General features: G+C 42.8%; 1 protein-coding gene and 1 long non-coding RNA gene across 2 annotated transcripts in view; one reads left to right on the forward strand and one right to left on the reverse strand.

The window, feature by feature from the left end:
* Nucleotides 1–218: 218 nt before the first annotated feature.
* On the reverse strand, nucleotides 219–3,134 carry LOC115572424 (uncharacterized). The gene is made up of 2 exons (XR_003982083.1): nucleotides 2,775–3,134; nucleotides 219–1,760 (listed from the first exon to the last, which is right to left on the reverse strand). It is a non-coding gene; the product is annotated as an uncharacterized LOC115572424 (long non-coding RNA).
* A 10,328-nt stretch (nucleotides 3,135–13,462) lies between these two features.
* asph (aspartate beta-hydroxylase) overlaps nucleotides 13,463–18,373 on the forward strand; it is a 34,490-nt gene continuing 29,579 nt past the window's right edge. Inside the window, exons 1-3 of the mRNA XM_030402233.1 lie at nucleotides 13,463–13,801; nucleotides 15,155–15,313; nucleotides 17,684–17,728. Coding sequence (XP_030258093.1) covers nucleotides 13,717–13,801; nucleotides 15,155–15,313; nucleotides 17,684–17,728 — 289 coding nt within the window. The 5' untranslated portion in view covers nucleotides 13,463–13,716. The remainder of the gene's footprint in view (nucleotides 13,802–15,154; nucleotides 15,314–17,683; nucleotides 17,729–18,373) is intronic.

Below are 18,373 nucleotides of genomic sequence, written 5' to 3' on the forward strand. Positions count from 1 at the left end.
GAGTGACATATTATTCTAATAAGAGTATCATACTATTATATATGGAGCATAATACAATCTGGTGAAGAGTAGAATATGAATCAATATGGAGGAGAATATAATTATTCCTAGAGTGAACTATAATTTTATTTTGAGTGAAATATTATTCTAATAAGGGTAAAATACTATTCTTTATTGAATAGAATACAATCTGGTGAAGAGTTGAGTATGAATTGATATAGAGTAGAATATAATTCTTTATTGAGTGAATTATAATTCTATTGTGAGTGAAATATTATTCAGTATAAAGTAAAATACATCACCACATTGAAAAAAGTGACTGTAGAGTTATTTTATACAACATAGAGTATATCATCATCATGTAGAGTAAATTATGGACACTAAATAGAGCAAAAACAACTCTGTAAAATTAACTCTGTGGGAAGAGTAATTTTTACTCTATTTAGACTGGGATACAATTTTATCTTCAATCTTCAAATTTTCTTCAATTTGAGTAAAATTTACTCTGACAAATTTCCTGTGCAGGTTTATGTACAAATGCAGGATTATGTACAGAAATAATATAAAGCTCAATAGTAATATGTGTGTTTTATGTTTTGTTATGTGAGCATTGTAAAGTCTGACGACAGCAAGTAATGATTTCCTGTGCCGTTCCTTAAGGCAGCGACCGGGTTGAATGGCTGAAGCTGCTCTTGAGCTTGTCCAGAGTTTTGTGGAGGGGGCTGAGAGACATTGTCCATGATTGCCAGCAGTTTCACCAGTATCCTGTCCTCCACCACCTCCTCCAGGGAGACAAGCTCAGAGCCAACAACAGACCTGCCTTCTTTATGAGTTTATTCAGTCTGTTTGCATCCTTCGTTTTGATGCCCGCACCCCAGGACACCAAGGCGAAGAACATGGTGCTCGCGACAACAGACTGAGACTGAACATCTGGGGCATCTGGTTGCAGACATTGAAGGATGTGAACCTCATCAGGAAGTGAAGCCGGCTCAGGCCCTTCTTATAGACTGCCTCTGTGTTTGTAGTCCACTCCAGTTTACTGTTCAGTACCTCACCCAGATATTTGTATGTATCCACAATGTCAACGTCTGTCCCACCAATGCAGACTGGAGAGGGCGGGGCCTGTTCCTCCTGAAGTCCACCACCATCTCTTTCGTCTTTGCCACGTTCTGACTCAGTACGACGTTACGACTCAGTGCGGTACTTAAAATCTGCAGTGTAGGTGGTGAAGAGGAAGCGAGACAGCACAGTTCCCTGGGGGGTGCCAATCAGACGGTCAGACAGTCTTCAACCCATGTGACAAGGGTAGAATCCACCTGCATGTTCTCCAGTTTGGCCTTCAGCAGCCTGGGCTGGATGGTGTTGAGAAGTCAAACATGATGTGGAGCGAGGTGTTGAGTCTATCCAGGGAGGAGTAGGCTTCCTGCAGCAGGTAGGTGATCGCATCATTAACCCCAACATGGAGCAGATATGGCGACTGTAGGGGGTCCTGTGATGGGCACACTAAGGGTCTGAGGTGTGCTAGAACTAGCCCCTCCATGATCTGAGGGGTCAATGCAATTGGCCTGTAGTCATCCAGTGCCACAGGATGTCCTTTTTTGGGCACTGGAACGAGGCAAGATGTTTTCCAAAGCACTGACACTCTCTGAAGGTGGAGGCTCAGGTTGAAGAGGTGCTGGAGAACTCCACAGAGCTGGCAAATGCTGGCCAGAACATGCTGTGGGACAGGGTACACTGGTACAATGTTGGCATTATATTTCCTTTAAAACACAAAAATTAAGCAAATTAATCATATTTGAACACAATTTTATATGACTACTGATGATGATTGCTACAATCATGGCATTTATAATTCCCAAAGTCAACCTGTAGAGGGAGCCACTAGGAGTTTTAACATGACAGTTGACTTGCATTATTACATATGCATTATTTTAAAGATTTTTTTTGGCACGTGGCATTGTGTTTTACACACATACTGTATGAAACCGCACTAACCCCTCCCCCCGTAACACACAACACACATCATGCAAATGACATTTCCACTGTGGTGATTAGATCACTCAGATACACTCAACAGTGATTAGGTCAATTCAAAGCTCTCACTGCTCCCTCCCTCAGCCATACATACATACATCCATACAGGGTGTGAGAACAGCTGTCTTTGTCACAGCAGACAGCTTGGAGCTTTGTTTGCTCTGGGCTGACCAAATGTGAGATATGCCTGTGAGATAACCAGATGGCCAGCACTCTGCAGGAGCTGTCACTACTTGTGAATGTTGTAAAAGTGCAGACATAGTACAATGTCTCTAAAACACACACATGGGTCAATCTATACCAAATCACCTTGGCCCTCCTTGTTCTCTAAGGGATTTTATTAAAAATCTTCACGTTCAACCCTTCATTAAATTCACAAAGTATTGCAAGAGCTTATAGTTATAGCTGTACTCCAAATATCTTTTAAGTTATCAATCTTTGAAGTTTGACCTTCAGGGCTAAATTTCAGGACAAGCTGCAACAATACATCATATATCTATGTGTACCACGTAGCCCTAACTGAAACCATCCTGTAACACTGTCTCCGCTGCTGTACATGAGTACATGGGATGAAGCGGATTTAGAGGCCTATGAAGATGGCGGCTGTGAGTGCATCACATGTAGCGAGGCCAGTCTGGTGTGGATGTATATGTATATGGTGGAGTAGCGACATGTTTCTGTGTTGATATTTGTGACATTAAACAAATAAGATGGTGACATCGCGATGCCAGGGAATCTACCATCTTGCCACGTTCCAGAGGAGCAAAGAGGGCGGGGCCAACCATAAGACTATCCACACGGTTGAATAAGCTCAACTCCTCTGCATTCCCATTGGTCTGAAACATCCCCCCTCCCCCGCTCCGCCCGTTTTTGGGATGCGAGTCAGTCATTGCTCGAGAGAGCTGTCACTCCCAGAGTGGACGGGATTTCCATGGTCCTCAGTTTTATGAGGCAGGAGAAGATATTTCGATTTTCTTTTTACTGCTAGAAGTGCAGCCACTCCGGACCCTCTCTCTCTCTCTCTCGTCAGAGCTCTCCCTGCCTTCCGCCACGCTCCGCCATGGCTTCAAAGAAGAACGCAAAAGTGCACGTCAAGTCCAAAGGTGCGTCGCAGCTCTCCACCTTGTGTGTGTGTGTGTATGTAGCAGTGTGGGATGAAGCGCCGCAAGCCTTCAGCTTTCACTGGCAGGCCTTTCGAAGTTAATCGGGTGTCAAGCTGTTGTTTCGTTCCGGGCCCTTGTTCTGGCTAGCTAGCGTCATTTGGCTTTATAAAACGGTTTGGACGTGTTAGCCGCTTCTTGCACTGCTTCAGCCGAACTTAAGCTGTCCGTACAGAGCATGTCAACACGTTGTATAACTATAAGCCTGCCTATATTCACGCACAGAGCTTCGACACCAGTAACCGCCACTAACGTTTGCTGGCTCAGTGTGTTGATGTGGTTCTGTGTGAGCGACATGACGTTACACTTCACCGCCTGTAACATCGTAACGTCTGAATCAGCTCTTTCGCGTTAACGCTGCCGTTGGTAACCCCAGCTGCACCGGGGTCCGGGCTGGTTGACCGTGGCGACTCCATCTCGTGGGATTACAGTGGAGCACCGGCTCACACGCGACAGATAACGTTAGCCCGCTCTGCTGTGGGTTTAGTTTTCCTGCCTGCAGGCCTGGTACTGAGCCCCGATCTGTGGGCCTGTGTGCCGCCAGCCTCTCTGCTCGGAGACAACAAGCTGGACCGGAACTGCTAGTCTGTGCACCCCGGCGCGCCAGGCACCCCGCCCCCGACTTAAGTCGAGTCACTCTTCTAAATGCTCACGTGTCATTTCTAGAAGCCGTGGGTGGGGTTATACGTGGCTCCAGGGGTCTCCGCTCGTACCCGTATCCCCCCCCCCCCCCCCCCCCCCCCAACCCCCCAACCCCCAACCCTCACATCTATAGCTATGCTATTGTATAGGCTCCATGTAGCTGTGTGCAGTGTCGAGCCTGCTGTCTCATGTCTCGCCTCACGACACACTGCAGAGAGCGACGCTGCTCCCAAATCAGTCAAATCGGTCAAACCATGACACGAGCAACGCCGTTTGTTCCTAACACAGTGAGCTGCACAGACACAGGCTGCTCCTCAGGACAGCTTCATGGTCTGTGTGTGGATGGAGGAGGCAGTAATACCACTGACACGTGGCTGTGGTTGAGCTGCTCCAGGTCCGAGTACACGTTGTCCTTTACTAACTGCACCGGTCTCATGACCGTCAGAACGACGGACCCGTAGAGGTACACGTTCAAACACACGACATCTGATAAAATCCTGCTTGTGTAAAGTGTTAGCTGACCCGTGAACCTATCGTCCAGCACACCCAGCTCAATGATTAAAGCTCAGTGTGGTGCAGCTTCAGACTTGAGTTTTCCTCCATTCTAGTGGTTGTACCTCTATGTGCAGAGTTCATGGTGTTCCTGATCAGAGGACAGTGTAACGGTAGAAAGCCCAGAGAACAAAATGTTCAGTTTTTCGTGTGTAGTGTAACCCCGCCCCCACAGACCCTATGTATGCACATATGTAGCTTGTGGCTCAAGCTGACTTGGTTACATTGGAGCTGTAGGCCTGTATGTCCTACAATGAGCACATGCCCACTCCCCAGCAGAAAATGACTTTTATTGAATAAACTTGGGTATTAATTAATAAGCCCACATTGTGCAAATGTATGAAGCTCTGTGTTTACAAGGATAACCTCCAGCTGTTGGTTCACACTGCATCTGTGAAAGTTGTCGCCAAGCAGTTGACAAGTATCACAGCACATTCCACTATCAGTATCGGTGTCAGAGCTTTGAATGATGCAGACTGTGTTGTGTGACACATGAGTGGATGTTTAACATAATGGGAGAACCCTGCCTGATGTGGTCCCTTAACCCAACACCAGTAGAAAAAAATGTCTTGGCTCTCAGTAGTGCTGTGCGATATGGATACAATTCTATATCCCGATATAGCTGATTTTATATCCTGATAACGATATATATGCATATATAATTTGATGGATGGATACACATATCTTGACATATGAATTTAGAGATGGCATCTGTAATTTCGTGCTGTCTGTGGGACTGCTTGTCATAGGGGGTGCCTCTTTTCAACGATACTTTCAGGGTTGCACCAATTCTTCTTGGGGTTCTGCTTCTGTATCCGGTCTGATGTAACGTTACTAGTAACGTTATTTTCGTCTTCCATTGTGCTCTCCTCCGTCTCCGCCATGCTGCTTTGCCTCTGATTTCTCCCGAGCGACCGGTGCCGTAAACGAGTCCTTGCAGATGACGTAAAAATGCTACCACAGAGCAGGAGCATTGCTGCAGTAACATACACTTTCATACAATACACTTGTTTTGAACTCGAAATTTGGATATCCAACGGTCATTCCGACGTTGAGTTGTGCTTCACACGGCGTATTGAATCACAACCGTAGTGTATGCTAACGTTAGTGCTAAACAAGTAGCCTACACGTTAAAATTATGATATAAACAACGGAGGGTTATATCCTACGGTAGACATTTTTATATCGCACTACGATATATATCGTAATATCGCACAGCTCTAGCTCTCAGCCATACCTGGTCAGAAGGTGTGATATCTTGCCCTACGGTTGAGTATGAGTGTGCTCCCCTGCAGCAGCGGTAGATTCACTGAGCCACAACTGAAAGGGAAAGAAGGGCCAACACACTGACTCTGCATTTATTTGACTTGACACATGATCAAACACTGGGTAGCTTATCAAATAATGATGTTGGCTCTAAGTCAAGTAAATATCTCAAGGTGTGCTGGTCATATGGCTGGTGTAATCATGGACCTCTGAGGCTTAATATTATTAAGAGTGGTAGTGGTATTAAAGTACAAATAATTTTGATGAGTTTGAGTTGATTTTTGTTATCACTTTTCTTGAATCATTGCTTCATATTTCTCCCTTAGACTGAACCATATGCAAAAAAATATATAATAATAATGAAAATATTATCTGTGATGAGTCACAATTTTTTATTTTGACTAAATAAGATTTGATTTTTGCAGGGGTGTTTACCAACCAAGCATTTCTACATCGGACAACATGATGTATACCAATGCCTCTGCAGCACCACAGTGCTTCATTTATAATGATACATTATGACACAGGTTGCAGCTCCTGTGTTATGTGGCACTTTTTTAAATAACTGTGTTGTCTGGTGTTTACCTTTTTTGATTTGTTTGTCGTGTGTTTTCTTTTCTTTCCTACATTATGTGTCATTTCATCTCTCCAGGCCTCCTCCTCCCCTCGTCTGAGGTCTGGGTAGTATGTACAGCTGACAGGTTATCAGCTTGGTCTGTTCCTCTGATGTTGCTGCTATGTTGTGTTCTTTGCGTTTGCGCAGTGTGTTTTTGAAACTTGAACCCATGGATGGACACTGCCATTTAACTTTGCACGAAAGTTCAATGCTGTGTGCGTTCTGTTAAGGCTTGGTGTTGCATCTTCCTGCCTGCTGCACAAGTTTGATTTTTAACAAAACGTAAAGCATTTTTGATGTTGCTATGGTAAAGGAGTGTATTTTTGGATTAAACTGAGTGCTGGAGCTCTGTATGAGGTTTTCCCATGTAGGCTTTGCTTTATATGGATACCAGCCAGCAAATCCGAAACTTTTAAAATCTCTAATTTCTGTTGCAAAGTTACAGGAATCATATAAAAGTAGTGGCACATGATGTGCACAAGTGTAATATTATACAGCAGTTTGTCCTCACTACTGTTGGAAACGGTATGAAGTTGCAAAATGTTTAAACAGTGAAACGTCCACACTGTGTTTGACCAGTGTGTTTTACAGTGAGCTAGTGATGAATCCAGTTAACTCAACACCACAACAGACAGTAGCTCAAGCTGACACTGGTGATTTTCTGGGGATTTCTCACAACAAAGCCATGAATAGGATCTGTTCCCTGCCTTTTCTGTTGTGCACAGCCTTCATCACTGGAATGTACTGTTCACCATCACAAACCCTGGTGCCATGACTGAATCATTACGGTCCACTAGAGTGCTGCTCTAAATGAGTGTATGTAGTTGCTGTCAAGGCCATCCACATGATTTTTGATTTGATTGTAGCTCTTCCTGTCATCAAAGGAACCTGCTGTGTGTTAGAAGACCCTTAACGTGTGTGTGTGAGAACTTCTACTGGTCTTCTGAAAAGCATCTGTTTTAAAGTTGGTTACGGGTCAGAGGTCGGCCTCTGTCAGCAGTTTCGAGGCTTAGATAATTAAAGTGTGTGGAATGTACTCAAAGGTAGAAGAACCAGTATATGTGTGTGCACACTTATTAGCGTGCTTGCGCCTTAAAAGCCAGAGGGAAGTGGGAGATTTGAAGGCGGTGCACAGCAGCCTTACATAAAACTAAAGAGGAGCTGCTCAGGCCGAACAATGTGTACTGAGCCTCAGAGAAGCGACGAGCACACAGTATTCCATTAGTTTGGAAAAGAAGATTGTGTGTAAGTGGATGCATTTGCGTGTGTGTGAAGTAGCTGCTGTGGTCTTACGAGGATGGAGTGTATAGAAGAACTAAGGGGTACGATATTGCATGGTTTTCCCTCTTCTTTTGGTGTGTAGAGTGCGGGATGGCTTCTCTTTGTATTAGCTTATGTGTGGAAATGACTCCGCATTATTGTAGTTGGGGTCGAAAGTTTTAGCATGTGGTTGAACCTCCGGCTTTTCCACTGTATGGGCACCATGTCTGTAGTGATATGCAACATGACTGCATCCATAGGATGTCTACCAGGACCCTTTCTTGTCATATGGAACACAATGTTTATCCCTCTGGCCTTGTTCGTTTTTACTACCCTCAACAGATTGAGTCTGAAATTTTTGGGATTTTGTATGTTTTTTGCTGCTTTTACTGCATAAAATGTTTAATTAATATCAGTTCTTGTCATAAGTACAAAAAATTAATTCATTTTTAATTTTTTAACCCCTCAAATGCCAATTTGTTTGCACAATACGCTTGTTGGAAAACTACCACAAAAATGATCACTGCCTATCTTCTCAGTGCTACCGGTTTATCTTGTATTATCAATAACACAGTCTGAGATATGTAACTGATTAACAACAACACTGATTATTATGCATTGTTATTTTTGTGCATATATAGATAGATAGATATAGATAGATATAGATATAGATATATATAGATATATAGAGATAGATATAGAGATAGATATAGAGATATAGATATATATAGATATATAGAGATAGATATAGAGATAGATATAGAGATATATATATATATATATAGAGATAGATATAGAGATATATATATCTATCTATCTATCTATCTATCTATCTATCTATCTATCTATCTATCTATCTATCTATATATCTATATATCTATATATTATATATATATATACATATATATATGTATGTATGTATGTATGTATATATGTATATATATATATAGAGATATATAGATATAGATATAGATATATAGATAGATATATAGATATATATGTGTGTGTGTGTGTGTATATATGTGTGTGTGTGTGTGTGTATAATTCCATTTTTTTTCTTCCAGTTTTTTAAATTTGCATCAGTCCTGGTCATGAAAACTAAAATTTCATTTAAATTCTGAATTTTAACCCTTTAAATGCCTATGAGATAACATAATGCTGATGATTTATAAGAGAGAATAGCATTAAATCACCATGTTTTTGCAAAATAATACATGCTACCTGTATTATTCTTTAACCATCATTGCAGCTTAATGTGTGTCAATAATAAGCAATATCAATGATTTTTATGCTTCATTAGTTTTTTGTGCAGTGGCAGAAAAAACATAAAAACTCCCTCTTAGCTTATGCATGGCCAAAAGTGTCCACCTCCTGTTTGCTTACAAAATGCTATATACAAACACTATATACTGAAAATATTTGCTTTTTTTAAATTTGACATCAGTCCTGATCATGAAATCCAAAATTGTAATCAATTCCAGAATTTTAACTGGGTCGTTTTCCCATGTAAATCTCCATGCTCCAGGCATAGGAGGTTGCCACATCACAGGTGAACCAGATTTTAATGCCATACTTTGCAGGCTTGTTGGGGATATATTGTAGATGTCAGTGGTGTGCATGGGGGGTCAGGCAGTGGCCCAATTGTTGAAAAATGCACACTAAAGTGCCCTCTTGGGAGCCAAAACGCGCGCTGAAGCACTATCTTGGGAGCCAAAACGTGCGCTGAAGCACCATCTTGGGAGCCAAAACGCGCACTGAAGCACCCTCTTGGGAGCCAAAAAGTGCGTTAAAGTGCCCTCTTGGTTGGCAAAACACAACAAACTGCCCCCTTGGCTGGTTAAAACATGATAAACTGCCCTCTTGGGTGACAAAATCAGGCACTAAAGTGCCCTCTTCGGAGCCAAAATGCGCGCTAATGTGCCCTCTTCAGTCGCAAGAACGTGCTGTATGTGCCCTTTTTTTGCCTTTCGCCCCTGCCTTTCAAAAGGTCTGTGCACGCAACTGGTCGAAGTCCACAATGACCTATGAATGCAACAAGCTGCTCGTCAACACACACACATCAACCCCTGGATTAAATAAGAGGGGGAGTCAAGCAACCCACTTTTCCCACAGGATGCGAAATGCAGCGAGTTTATCATTCCTGAAGCGTCCTGAGTGGGAGAGCCTGTCATCTAAGCAGATGTTAGCGCTGATCTGAGTGAAGCTGTAGAGGGGCATCGTGGCACTAAACGTGGCCCGTCCTGTCTTGGCATCCCACATGCCACGTGTTGCTTCATGTCTTGAGCGGTAGACGCCAGCCAGAATCAGAATCCCAATGTAGACTCTCATCTCCACTTCATCCACATCCTTCCAATCCTCACACCCTCGCCTTCAATGCAGGTTTGTGCTGGTGCACAGCAGCTGAATGATCTCCTCCGTAATAAAATGGTCAAAGGCAGACCTCAGGTTGCTGATATGGGCAACTGCATACAGGGTGGGCCCTGGGGTGAAACCAGTGGATACTGGATTGTGGTGCAGGGTCTCTTCAGCAGTAGGAAACCACATAATTTTCCCATGACGAGACATCCACTCACCCGCCAGCCCCTCTGTCTCTGCCTTCAGCTGATCGGCCTCCATCGCTGTGTCTGTACTGTCCTCTTCCCCTGAGGAAGAGGAACCAGGCACTGGCTGGAAGTCGTTATCAGTGGTGTTGCTGTCATCCTCTGAGGAAGGTGTCCCATCATCTTCAGGAGAGGACGTGTCCTCATCTTGGGTAAAAGATTTCTCCTCCTCAACCACAGAGGATTTCTCCCCATCTTTACTCTCTGAGCCCATCACATACTCAAGTGCTTCAGTCAGGGCATATGACCTTCTTGCCATCTTGCAGATAAAGAAGGATCTGGGAGCTGATAGGCTCACTTATAGCATTAGTACTGACTGCACCTGCAAAAACTCCAGGACAGATTTATAAACGGTGTCAGACTTTATTTTTGTTTCCCCAGAAGCCAGAGGTCAAGATGACCTGTGATCCTTTTTTTTGGAGAGCAGCTATTTGAGTATGTAAAGGCTATTGTGTAGTTGTGTGTGTGTGTGGCATTTTTTATGAAAAGATCAAAGTTACAGGTGTTTTCAACCTGTGCATCACAGCCAGGTTTGCCTTGGAAACTCAAAGCTCAATAACCTGTACCAAGAGAAATTCACCGAAACTTGTAGGGTATGATACACTGTAATTTATGTCACTTTATCTTGCTAATACTCTTTTTTTTTTTTTTTTCATGCACAAACACACATCATTACCTGACATCCTTAGGATCACACCTATGTCAAAATTGTGTCATTCATTTGCTCCATTGGAGTGCAGGAAGCCATCATACACCCCTAGTGGAAACTAAGAATATTAACTGAAATTGCTCCCTTGCCCAAAAATGGATAAATGACACAATCTGGTAAAAAACATTAAAAACTAAAATTTTCAAGTGTTGAGTTTAGAATGAAAGTCATTTTACCTAAATTATATGATTTTATACTGTAAATCACAAGGAATTAAAAAATGTGGTTTTCATGGGTTTCAATTAGCCAAAAGTGTCCACGATAGAGCCATAAGGTACAATTGTAGATACACAGTATAATATTGACATATTTAAAGAGCAGGTTTTGAAAATTGAAAGACCAGCCAAAAATCCAGACCCCTGGGAAATATCATTCCATATGCATAAATACAGCTAAAATGATCAATAAAAGGAAGTGAGGTGGACACAAATGGACAGCATAGAGTCCAGAGGGCTAATTGACTCTGCTAATGTTTGCTGCTTTTTAGCGGGTATTTGTGGGCTGCCACGCTCCTGTGCATCTCGTAGTGAACAAGTGTCCCACTCTGATGCATGTGTCTGTTTGAGATGCTGAAATAAATGGGTTGTTCTGCTGCCTTATATTGCATCAGCCTTTAAACAGACTTTGCAGCCGACTGTGGTTTGTTTGAGGTTTAGATGGTGTTGAGTTTCATTTCAGCCAATGAAGAGCTTTCTTTTCTGATTTCTTTACCAAAAACTACAGAGTGCACCAATTGATCTTTTTTCTATTCACTCTCCTCCTGACTTTTATAGTGATGTAAATTGGGAGAGCAAGGAATAACTTGAATGCATGAACCTGAATTTCTTGCTTTGTCAAATATGTCACCATACAGGTCCTCTCTAGGTGTGAAAAACAATGCTGTAGCAACAGTTTTATCGGCAGGAACTCTTCAGTCGTGAGCTCCTCCCTGTCCTTTCTCTGTTGAAGTGAAAATGAGCCAATATTACTGGAGTTTCATCATGTCTGTAGTTTCAACTGTATTCCAGATTCACACACACGTCAAATAGGGGCTCAGAATTGGCAACATACTATATGTGAATATGTTGAACGTTCTCAGTCGTCCAGATCATGGTAGGAGGCTACTTCTTACTAATTGGAGAATTGCATGCTTTTAAACTCAGTGGGAGTTTCCTTTTATAGAGTTGTTAAGGATACGTGTGAGCTCTGAGGCCTTGTCCACACGTATCAAAACAACCTTTTTTTTCCCCGTCTTCCTCGGCATTGTTTCAAGAATAATTGCGTCCATACGGAGACACTGAAAACGACCGAAAAAACGCTGGTGGCACTTGAAATTCACCAAAGGCGGAGAAGAGGAGACGGAGCGTGTGCATAAGCTTGCGCTTTGCAAACAAACAGACAGTAGAAGGAGAAACCAAACACAACAAGAAGAAGATGAAAATGGCCAGTGCAAGGAAACCAGAATTGTTTGTGTGGACCGGTAATGAGGTCGAACTGCTGCTGCGACTCAGACTCAACTACAAGGAGAGTAAGTTGCAAGAAAGGCTCAATATCTTCTGTGGCACGAACACGAGCATGTAGTCCGCTGTTGTTGTTGTTGTTATGAGACGTCGTGGGGTTCAGAGGTCGGAGGCTAGAGGTCGAGGGGTGGGGCGATGACATCATCGTTTTGGAAAGTATGCAGATTCGCTGTCCACACGAAAACGGGAGGGCTGCATTTTTGGATTTTTTCCAACCTGCGACCCGTTTTCAAAAAAGTGCGTTTTCAGGTGCTGCGTTTTTGTTTTGGCCGACCGTCCACATGGATCCTGAAAACGCTGTGATATTGAGCCTTTCTTGCAACTTACTCGCCTTGTACACAGAGGAGGGTGCGGAAAATTGGCGCAGGATCCCCGCATGCAAGCGGCAGTGTGAATGGGGCTACTGACTCAGTGCATTTATATGACACTCGAGAAAACCGTATTATTGGGTTAGTCCGACTATGATCATTTTTTTAAGATGCATGTATACACCTTAGTCTGACTAAAATCAGATTGGATTTCTCATAGGAGGATTAAAACACCTAGATTATTCTATTGATAGTTGCATTACTCGTGCATGTATACGTCCCATCGGATCGGATTTCTGCGTTCTGCGCGGGCTCGAGACTGCTGCGGTGTCTTTCCTGCAGATGCAGATTTCTCTGGAGGCTTTCTATTACTTTGGATGATAGATATATAGAGATTTCCTCCCAGACACCTGTGAGCACTTTGTTATATTGGCATGATTCTACTCTTTGTGAAAGTTGCAGCTCGTGTGAAGCTGGTTGAGTTGGTGTCACCTGTAGAGCACAGACCCATTCACACTACTGTGTAGCCCCTCCTCTGCTATGTTACTAGGCGATGCTCTGTTGTGATGTGCGAGTACCTCAGGCAACAGATACAAAGAGCAGAAAAGAAATCTTTCAGGTGTTCTGTCAATATGTCACTGAATATGTCATTTGTGTGTGTGTGTGTATCATTATATTTAGCACTCCCCCCCCCCCCCCTTTTTTTTTTCTTTATTAAAAAAAAACATGTTTTCCTTGATAAGAAACCCCATTTGATCCTTCAAAGCTGGCCCTGCCAAGTTAGCCTTCTCTTCCTCTCTTTGTGTCAGGCACAGCTGTTCTAACAGCACTATAAATAGCTGTATTTGACCTCCAGAGCCATATGAGGCTCAGAGAAAAGGGTGACAGAGAGCAAGGATTACTGGCAGATGAACGATATACCCCGTGAACAGAAAAAGTGAGGAGGGACAGACGGGGAGGCAGAGAGGAGGTGCGAGCAAGCGGCACAGCTACACTTTGCCTGAGTTGGACCGATTGCTGTCTTTGTAGCCACTTCATACTTGGTTAGTTGGCAAGCCAGGTCAGCAGGAATGGGTGATCCAGCGACCGTGGTAGAGGCCGCCACTCCTCCCGTCGTCACGGCAATCCCCGCGGTGATGGCAGGGGAAATGCAAGGTGAGGAAAGTCTCTGTTCAAGGGCTACTGACTTGAGATCTGGCATGGACAACGGAGTGTGGAGGTCATTAAGCGTGCCTGGTTGTCCTGCTGCAGGGCTGAGGACTGGGTGGGGAATTGACATCTCGATGGTCTGAGAGCACTTCAAGCCCCCTGAAGCTCCAGTTCATATACAGTTTTATTGATATTGTATGTAATTGTGGTATGAGGGTCAGATCTCTGTAATAGAAGTACATGAAGAAAGCAGATATGTATTCTGAGCTGACTGTGTAAGATGGGAATCAGGAAGAATTCTCAAGATGTCGGAGACCTGCATGTTTTTCAGGTGATGGATTTTGAGTTGTAAAATTGAACAGTGATCAACTCCAGAGGTTTGAGTTAACTGTTTCACATACTGACCACAGTTGACCTCTGGAGTTGATCACTGAATATAATGGTCACTACTGTATGTCTGTCTGTGCAGCTTGAGTTTTAGCAAGTTATATTAAGATGCACTGTAGGTTTGAGGGCTTTGAACTATGCTCTTTGAGTGTAAGTCTGAGTTTGACCTCTCCCAATTTTGTGGACTCCAACACCTGTTCATTCTCCCTGCCACTATTTTCTCCCATCATGCCTTGTGAAATGTCATCGGCATCCCCAGAATAGCCTCTTGGATGCTTTTTATTTTCTTTCCATCGCCTGCGCTTCTTTCTCCAGAACAAGTTCTGAGGGATTACTCCAGACACTGCACGTTGCATATGAATTCTAGCACATTTCCCTAGATTTTAGTTAAAAATGGTAACAACTCGTAGTAACTCTGCGGGGGTGGCAATAGCTCACACCGTAGGGACTTGGGGACTTGAAGGTCGCTGGTTCAAGTCCCACTCGGACCAAAAGTATGATGTGGACTGGCACATGGAGAATGCTAGTTCACATCCTGGGCATTGCCGAGGTGCCCTTGAGCAAGGCACCGACCGTAGCATGTCTAGCAGTCCTTCAATCATGTCCTCTACACTGCTTGTGTGTGTGTGCACGCCTGTGTGTAATGGGAGTGAAAAAAAAATGAATTTCGGGATTAACATAGTATATAGAATTGGATATATATATCTATCTATCTATCTATCTATCTATCTATCTATCTATCTATCTATCTATATATCTATATATCTATATATATATCTATATAAACAAACTCACTGTTCATGTGTAGACTGTATCGCATGTGTTTTGAGTGATGCAGTTGTTTTTTTTCCCTAGACCATCATTATTTGAATGCACAGCATGACTTGATTTGTGTGTATTAAAAAAAGAGAAAGAAACCTGTCAAAAGGTAACCTGAAATCATGGTGTATATGTACTGTCCTTGGGTTGCAGATGGGACAAAAACACAGTCAGCAAATAAGAATGGGAAAAAGACAGACTCTGGGTCCAGCAGCAGCTTCTTCACCTGGTTCATTGTATTGGCCCTGCTGGGAGTCTGGACATCGGTAGCTGTGGTCTACTTTGACCTGGTCGACTACCAGGGAGTGCTCGGTGAGTACACGGTGCAGCACACTTGAACATTTGTCTAGCCAGATGTTTTCTTCCTTCCTCTCCTTTTCACCTGATGCCTCTGCTGGAAAGGACTTGGTAACAACTAGTTTAACTTTTGTCAACACATACGCCTGCCATCTGTTCCTGAAGTCCACCTAAGTCTTGGGTAAGAGTCAGTCTAACCATGATGTTTAGCATTCCTATCAGAACACGAAAGTCACATCTGCAGAGTCTGCTTTAAGCCTCCATCCTTCTTACTCCTTCCATATTCCATTTTCTGACACACTTGCTTTAAACCAGATACTTAAGATGTCCATCAGCCACCATAATTGCTGTGATCAAGAATTGGTCAAATCAAGTGATGCAACAATGCCTTCATTTAAATAAAAGGCTTATGTCGTGCTGCATCCTCAACATGTATTCTTGGGATAAATGTGAGCATATAAACGACATGGTGTCTATGCGGGATAGACTGATAATCGGCCTGGCTGATTATCTTCAACATTCTGATATTCAGCATATTCCAAATGGCGACCTCTGTGATTTTTCTTTTAGATTGCTGATTAAAATAATCGAAAATTTAAAAATGTTTGGCTCTCATGCAACATCCTCTCACACAATGTCCTGCCCAAAACCCCATCTGATTGGTAAAACTTCACAATGATTGGCCTGTAAACCCTGATTAATTGAATCAGCAAAGTAACTAGTAACTAAATGTACCAAATATGAAGCGGACTGAAAATATCATGTAGCAGAAAATGGAAATACTCAAGTAAAGTTCCTTTTAAAAAAACTATACTTAAAGCTGCAGTCTGGAGTTCTGAGAAAAAAGTGGACTTGGCAAGAATATCTGAATGATACAGCTTCCCAGGTCCCTCCTTCTTCCTCCTTGCTGCCTGCAGCCCTGCCTTCAAAGCCCCACCCCACAGAAGAGCCTGTTGTGCAAAGGCAGGCTTGTTACCATGGTAACAGAGGAAGCCAGATAACCAAGATGGTGCATTAAAGATGACAACATCATAAGCCAATAAAATTGTTGTATTTCTGATCAATACAACTAAATCCCAATGATGAGTGCCTCATGCCGATCACTGTAGATATCCTGAGTAACAAACACTATTCCTCTCATCCACATAGACGGAGTTACCAGCTAATCATTCAGGTAATCATCGTCACCATGCTGCCTTCCGATGTTATTTCTCTACTCGTACTCAAACTAACGCTGTAATTGCCCCGTTACTTGAAAACACTTTGGCTAGCCATAAACACAAAGCTAAACACCGGAGCTGGCATACAAGCTAACAAGCTAGATTTACCAACGAGCTACGTAGCTTGACTTAACATCGCAAGGCGATATGTGCTATTGCGAGTATTACTGTAACTGCCGCCACCATAGCCTTGTGGTTAAAACATGGAATTAAACAAATCAAAGCAGGGCTCCTGACTTGTCCTGCAAAAAAAAGTCCTTACAAATCCCACCGGTTCCCTCCACCTCTGAAAATGACGCTCCGACATTCATCCTAGTTTTCTCTATGGCTCGGTACAATTCTTTCTTTTTACACTGCTTTTCTTTGTCAGTCTTCTTATTTCTTCTCTTTGACGTGGGCAATGGTCGGGCATTCTTCTGCTCAGTTGCCTCTCCGCCACTGTTTACAGTTTGGGCATGACTGCATCTGACAGGTAAGAGCAGGCACTGCGCCTGCGCAGGGGAGGGGCACTGCCAGCAGCATATGCACGAGAATGATTGACACTTCTCCAACACTCCCCTTGGCTCCGATTGGTTTTTTTGCCCCAGGAGTGGTGGATTCTTGCAAATCAAATTACAGCCACTGGGTGGACCCAAATACAGTGGATTTTTACACAGTCAGCTTGTATCTTATTCTACTGTCAGATCATAATGACAGTTTTAACAAATATAACAAAAAATAGTTACAGACTACAGCTTTAAGTACAGTACTTGAGTAAATTATTTGTAAATTATTTCGTCACTGGTTGCTCAATGTTTTGACAGTTTCATTACCACTGTAAATGAACATCAGTCTCCTTAATTTTTAATGTTCTGTGTCAGCCCTGAAAAAAATCCTATCAGGCAACCACCTAGTGTGTACACAGTCTCATCTAGTGTTTTTGTTAATATGATAATCCATATATTGCATTACCAACTCTTTTACCTTTTAACAATCTGTCTGTTAGATGCACGTCTGTCTCCGACTACACAATCCTGTATGTCTCTTAACTTAACTACTTATGATAATTGTTGAACATTGCTGTCTTTTTAGTAATCCACTATTAATGTATGAATTATAAATCTGCTATGGTGTTTTGGTTAATCCTGCTCTTGTTCCAATATGTGTGTTTTGTGTTTGCATGCAGACAAGGCTAAGGGCTTACAAATTAACCTGTCTGAGGCCTTGCAAGGTAAAAAAAATCACAAGGCATATTTCTGTTGCACCCTGTGTGATCATGAATTAATGTTGTCGTATGTCTTGTCCTTTGTGCGCTCATTCCCTCACTCCCTTTCACACTCTCCTCAGAGCCCTGAATCTAAACCAGGCAGTACTCTTCACACATCATGAACTGATGATGAAGTAAAACATTCTGCACACAAGCCTCATTGCTTTCTGTTCCTGCACTGTGTTGAAGAAAGGCTCAGTGTATTCATAAACGGAGGCCATGTCCACACAAAACTAAAATAAGAATGATCTCTGTCCACGTGAACATTTAGCACCTGATGATGATGATGATGATGATGATGATGATGATGATGATGATGATAATCCCTTTATAACCTTATCCATACTACACTGAGCAACCCTGTGCAGTTTAAACAAGGCAGGCAGCAGAGTCCTTCCAGAGTAATTTGATGTCACTAAAACCAAATGTCCCACAGTGTCCTCCTATGGAGCCAGAACATTCTCATAATGGATAAATGCACACATAAAGGAAGAAATGCAAGAAAAAGGACTCACAAATGTATTTGGGGAGGTGTGTGTGTGTGTGTGTGTGTGTGTGTGTGTGTGTGTGTGTAATTTTGTAAACATATTTGTGATGCGCACACAATAT

The sequence above is a fragment of the Sparus aurata genome, chromosome 21 (assembly GCF_900880675.1).
Source record: "Sparus aurata chromosome 21, fSpaAur1.1, whole genome shotgun sequence".
Taxonomy (NCBI): domain Eukaryota; kingdom Metazoa; phylum Chordata; class Actinopteri; order Spariformes; family Sparidae; genus Sparus; species Sparus aurata.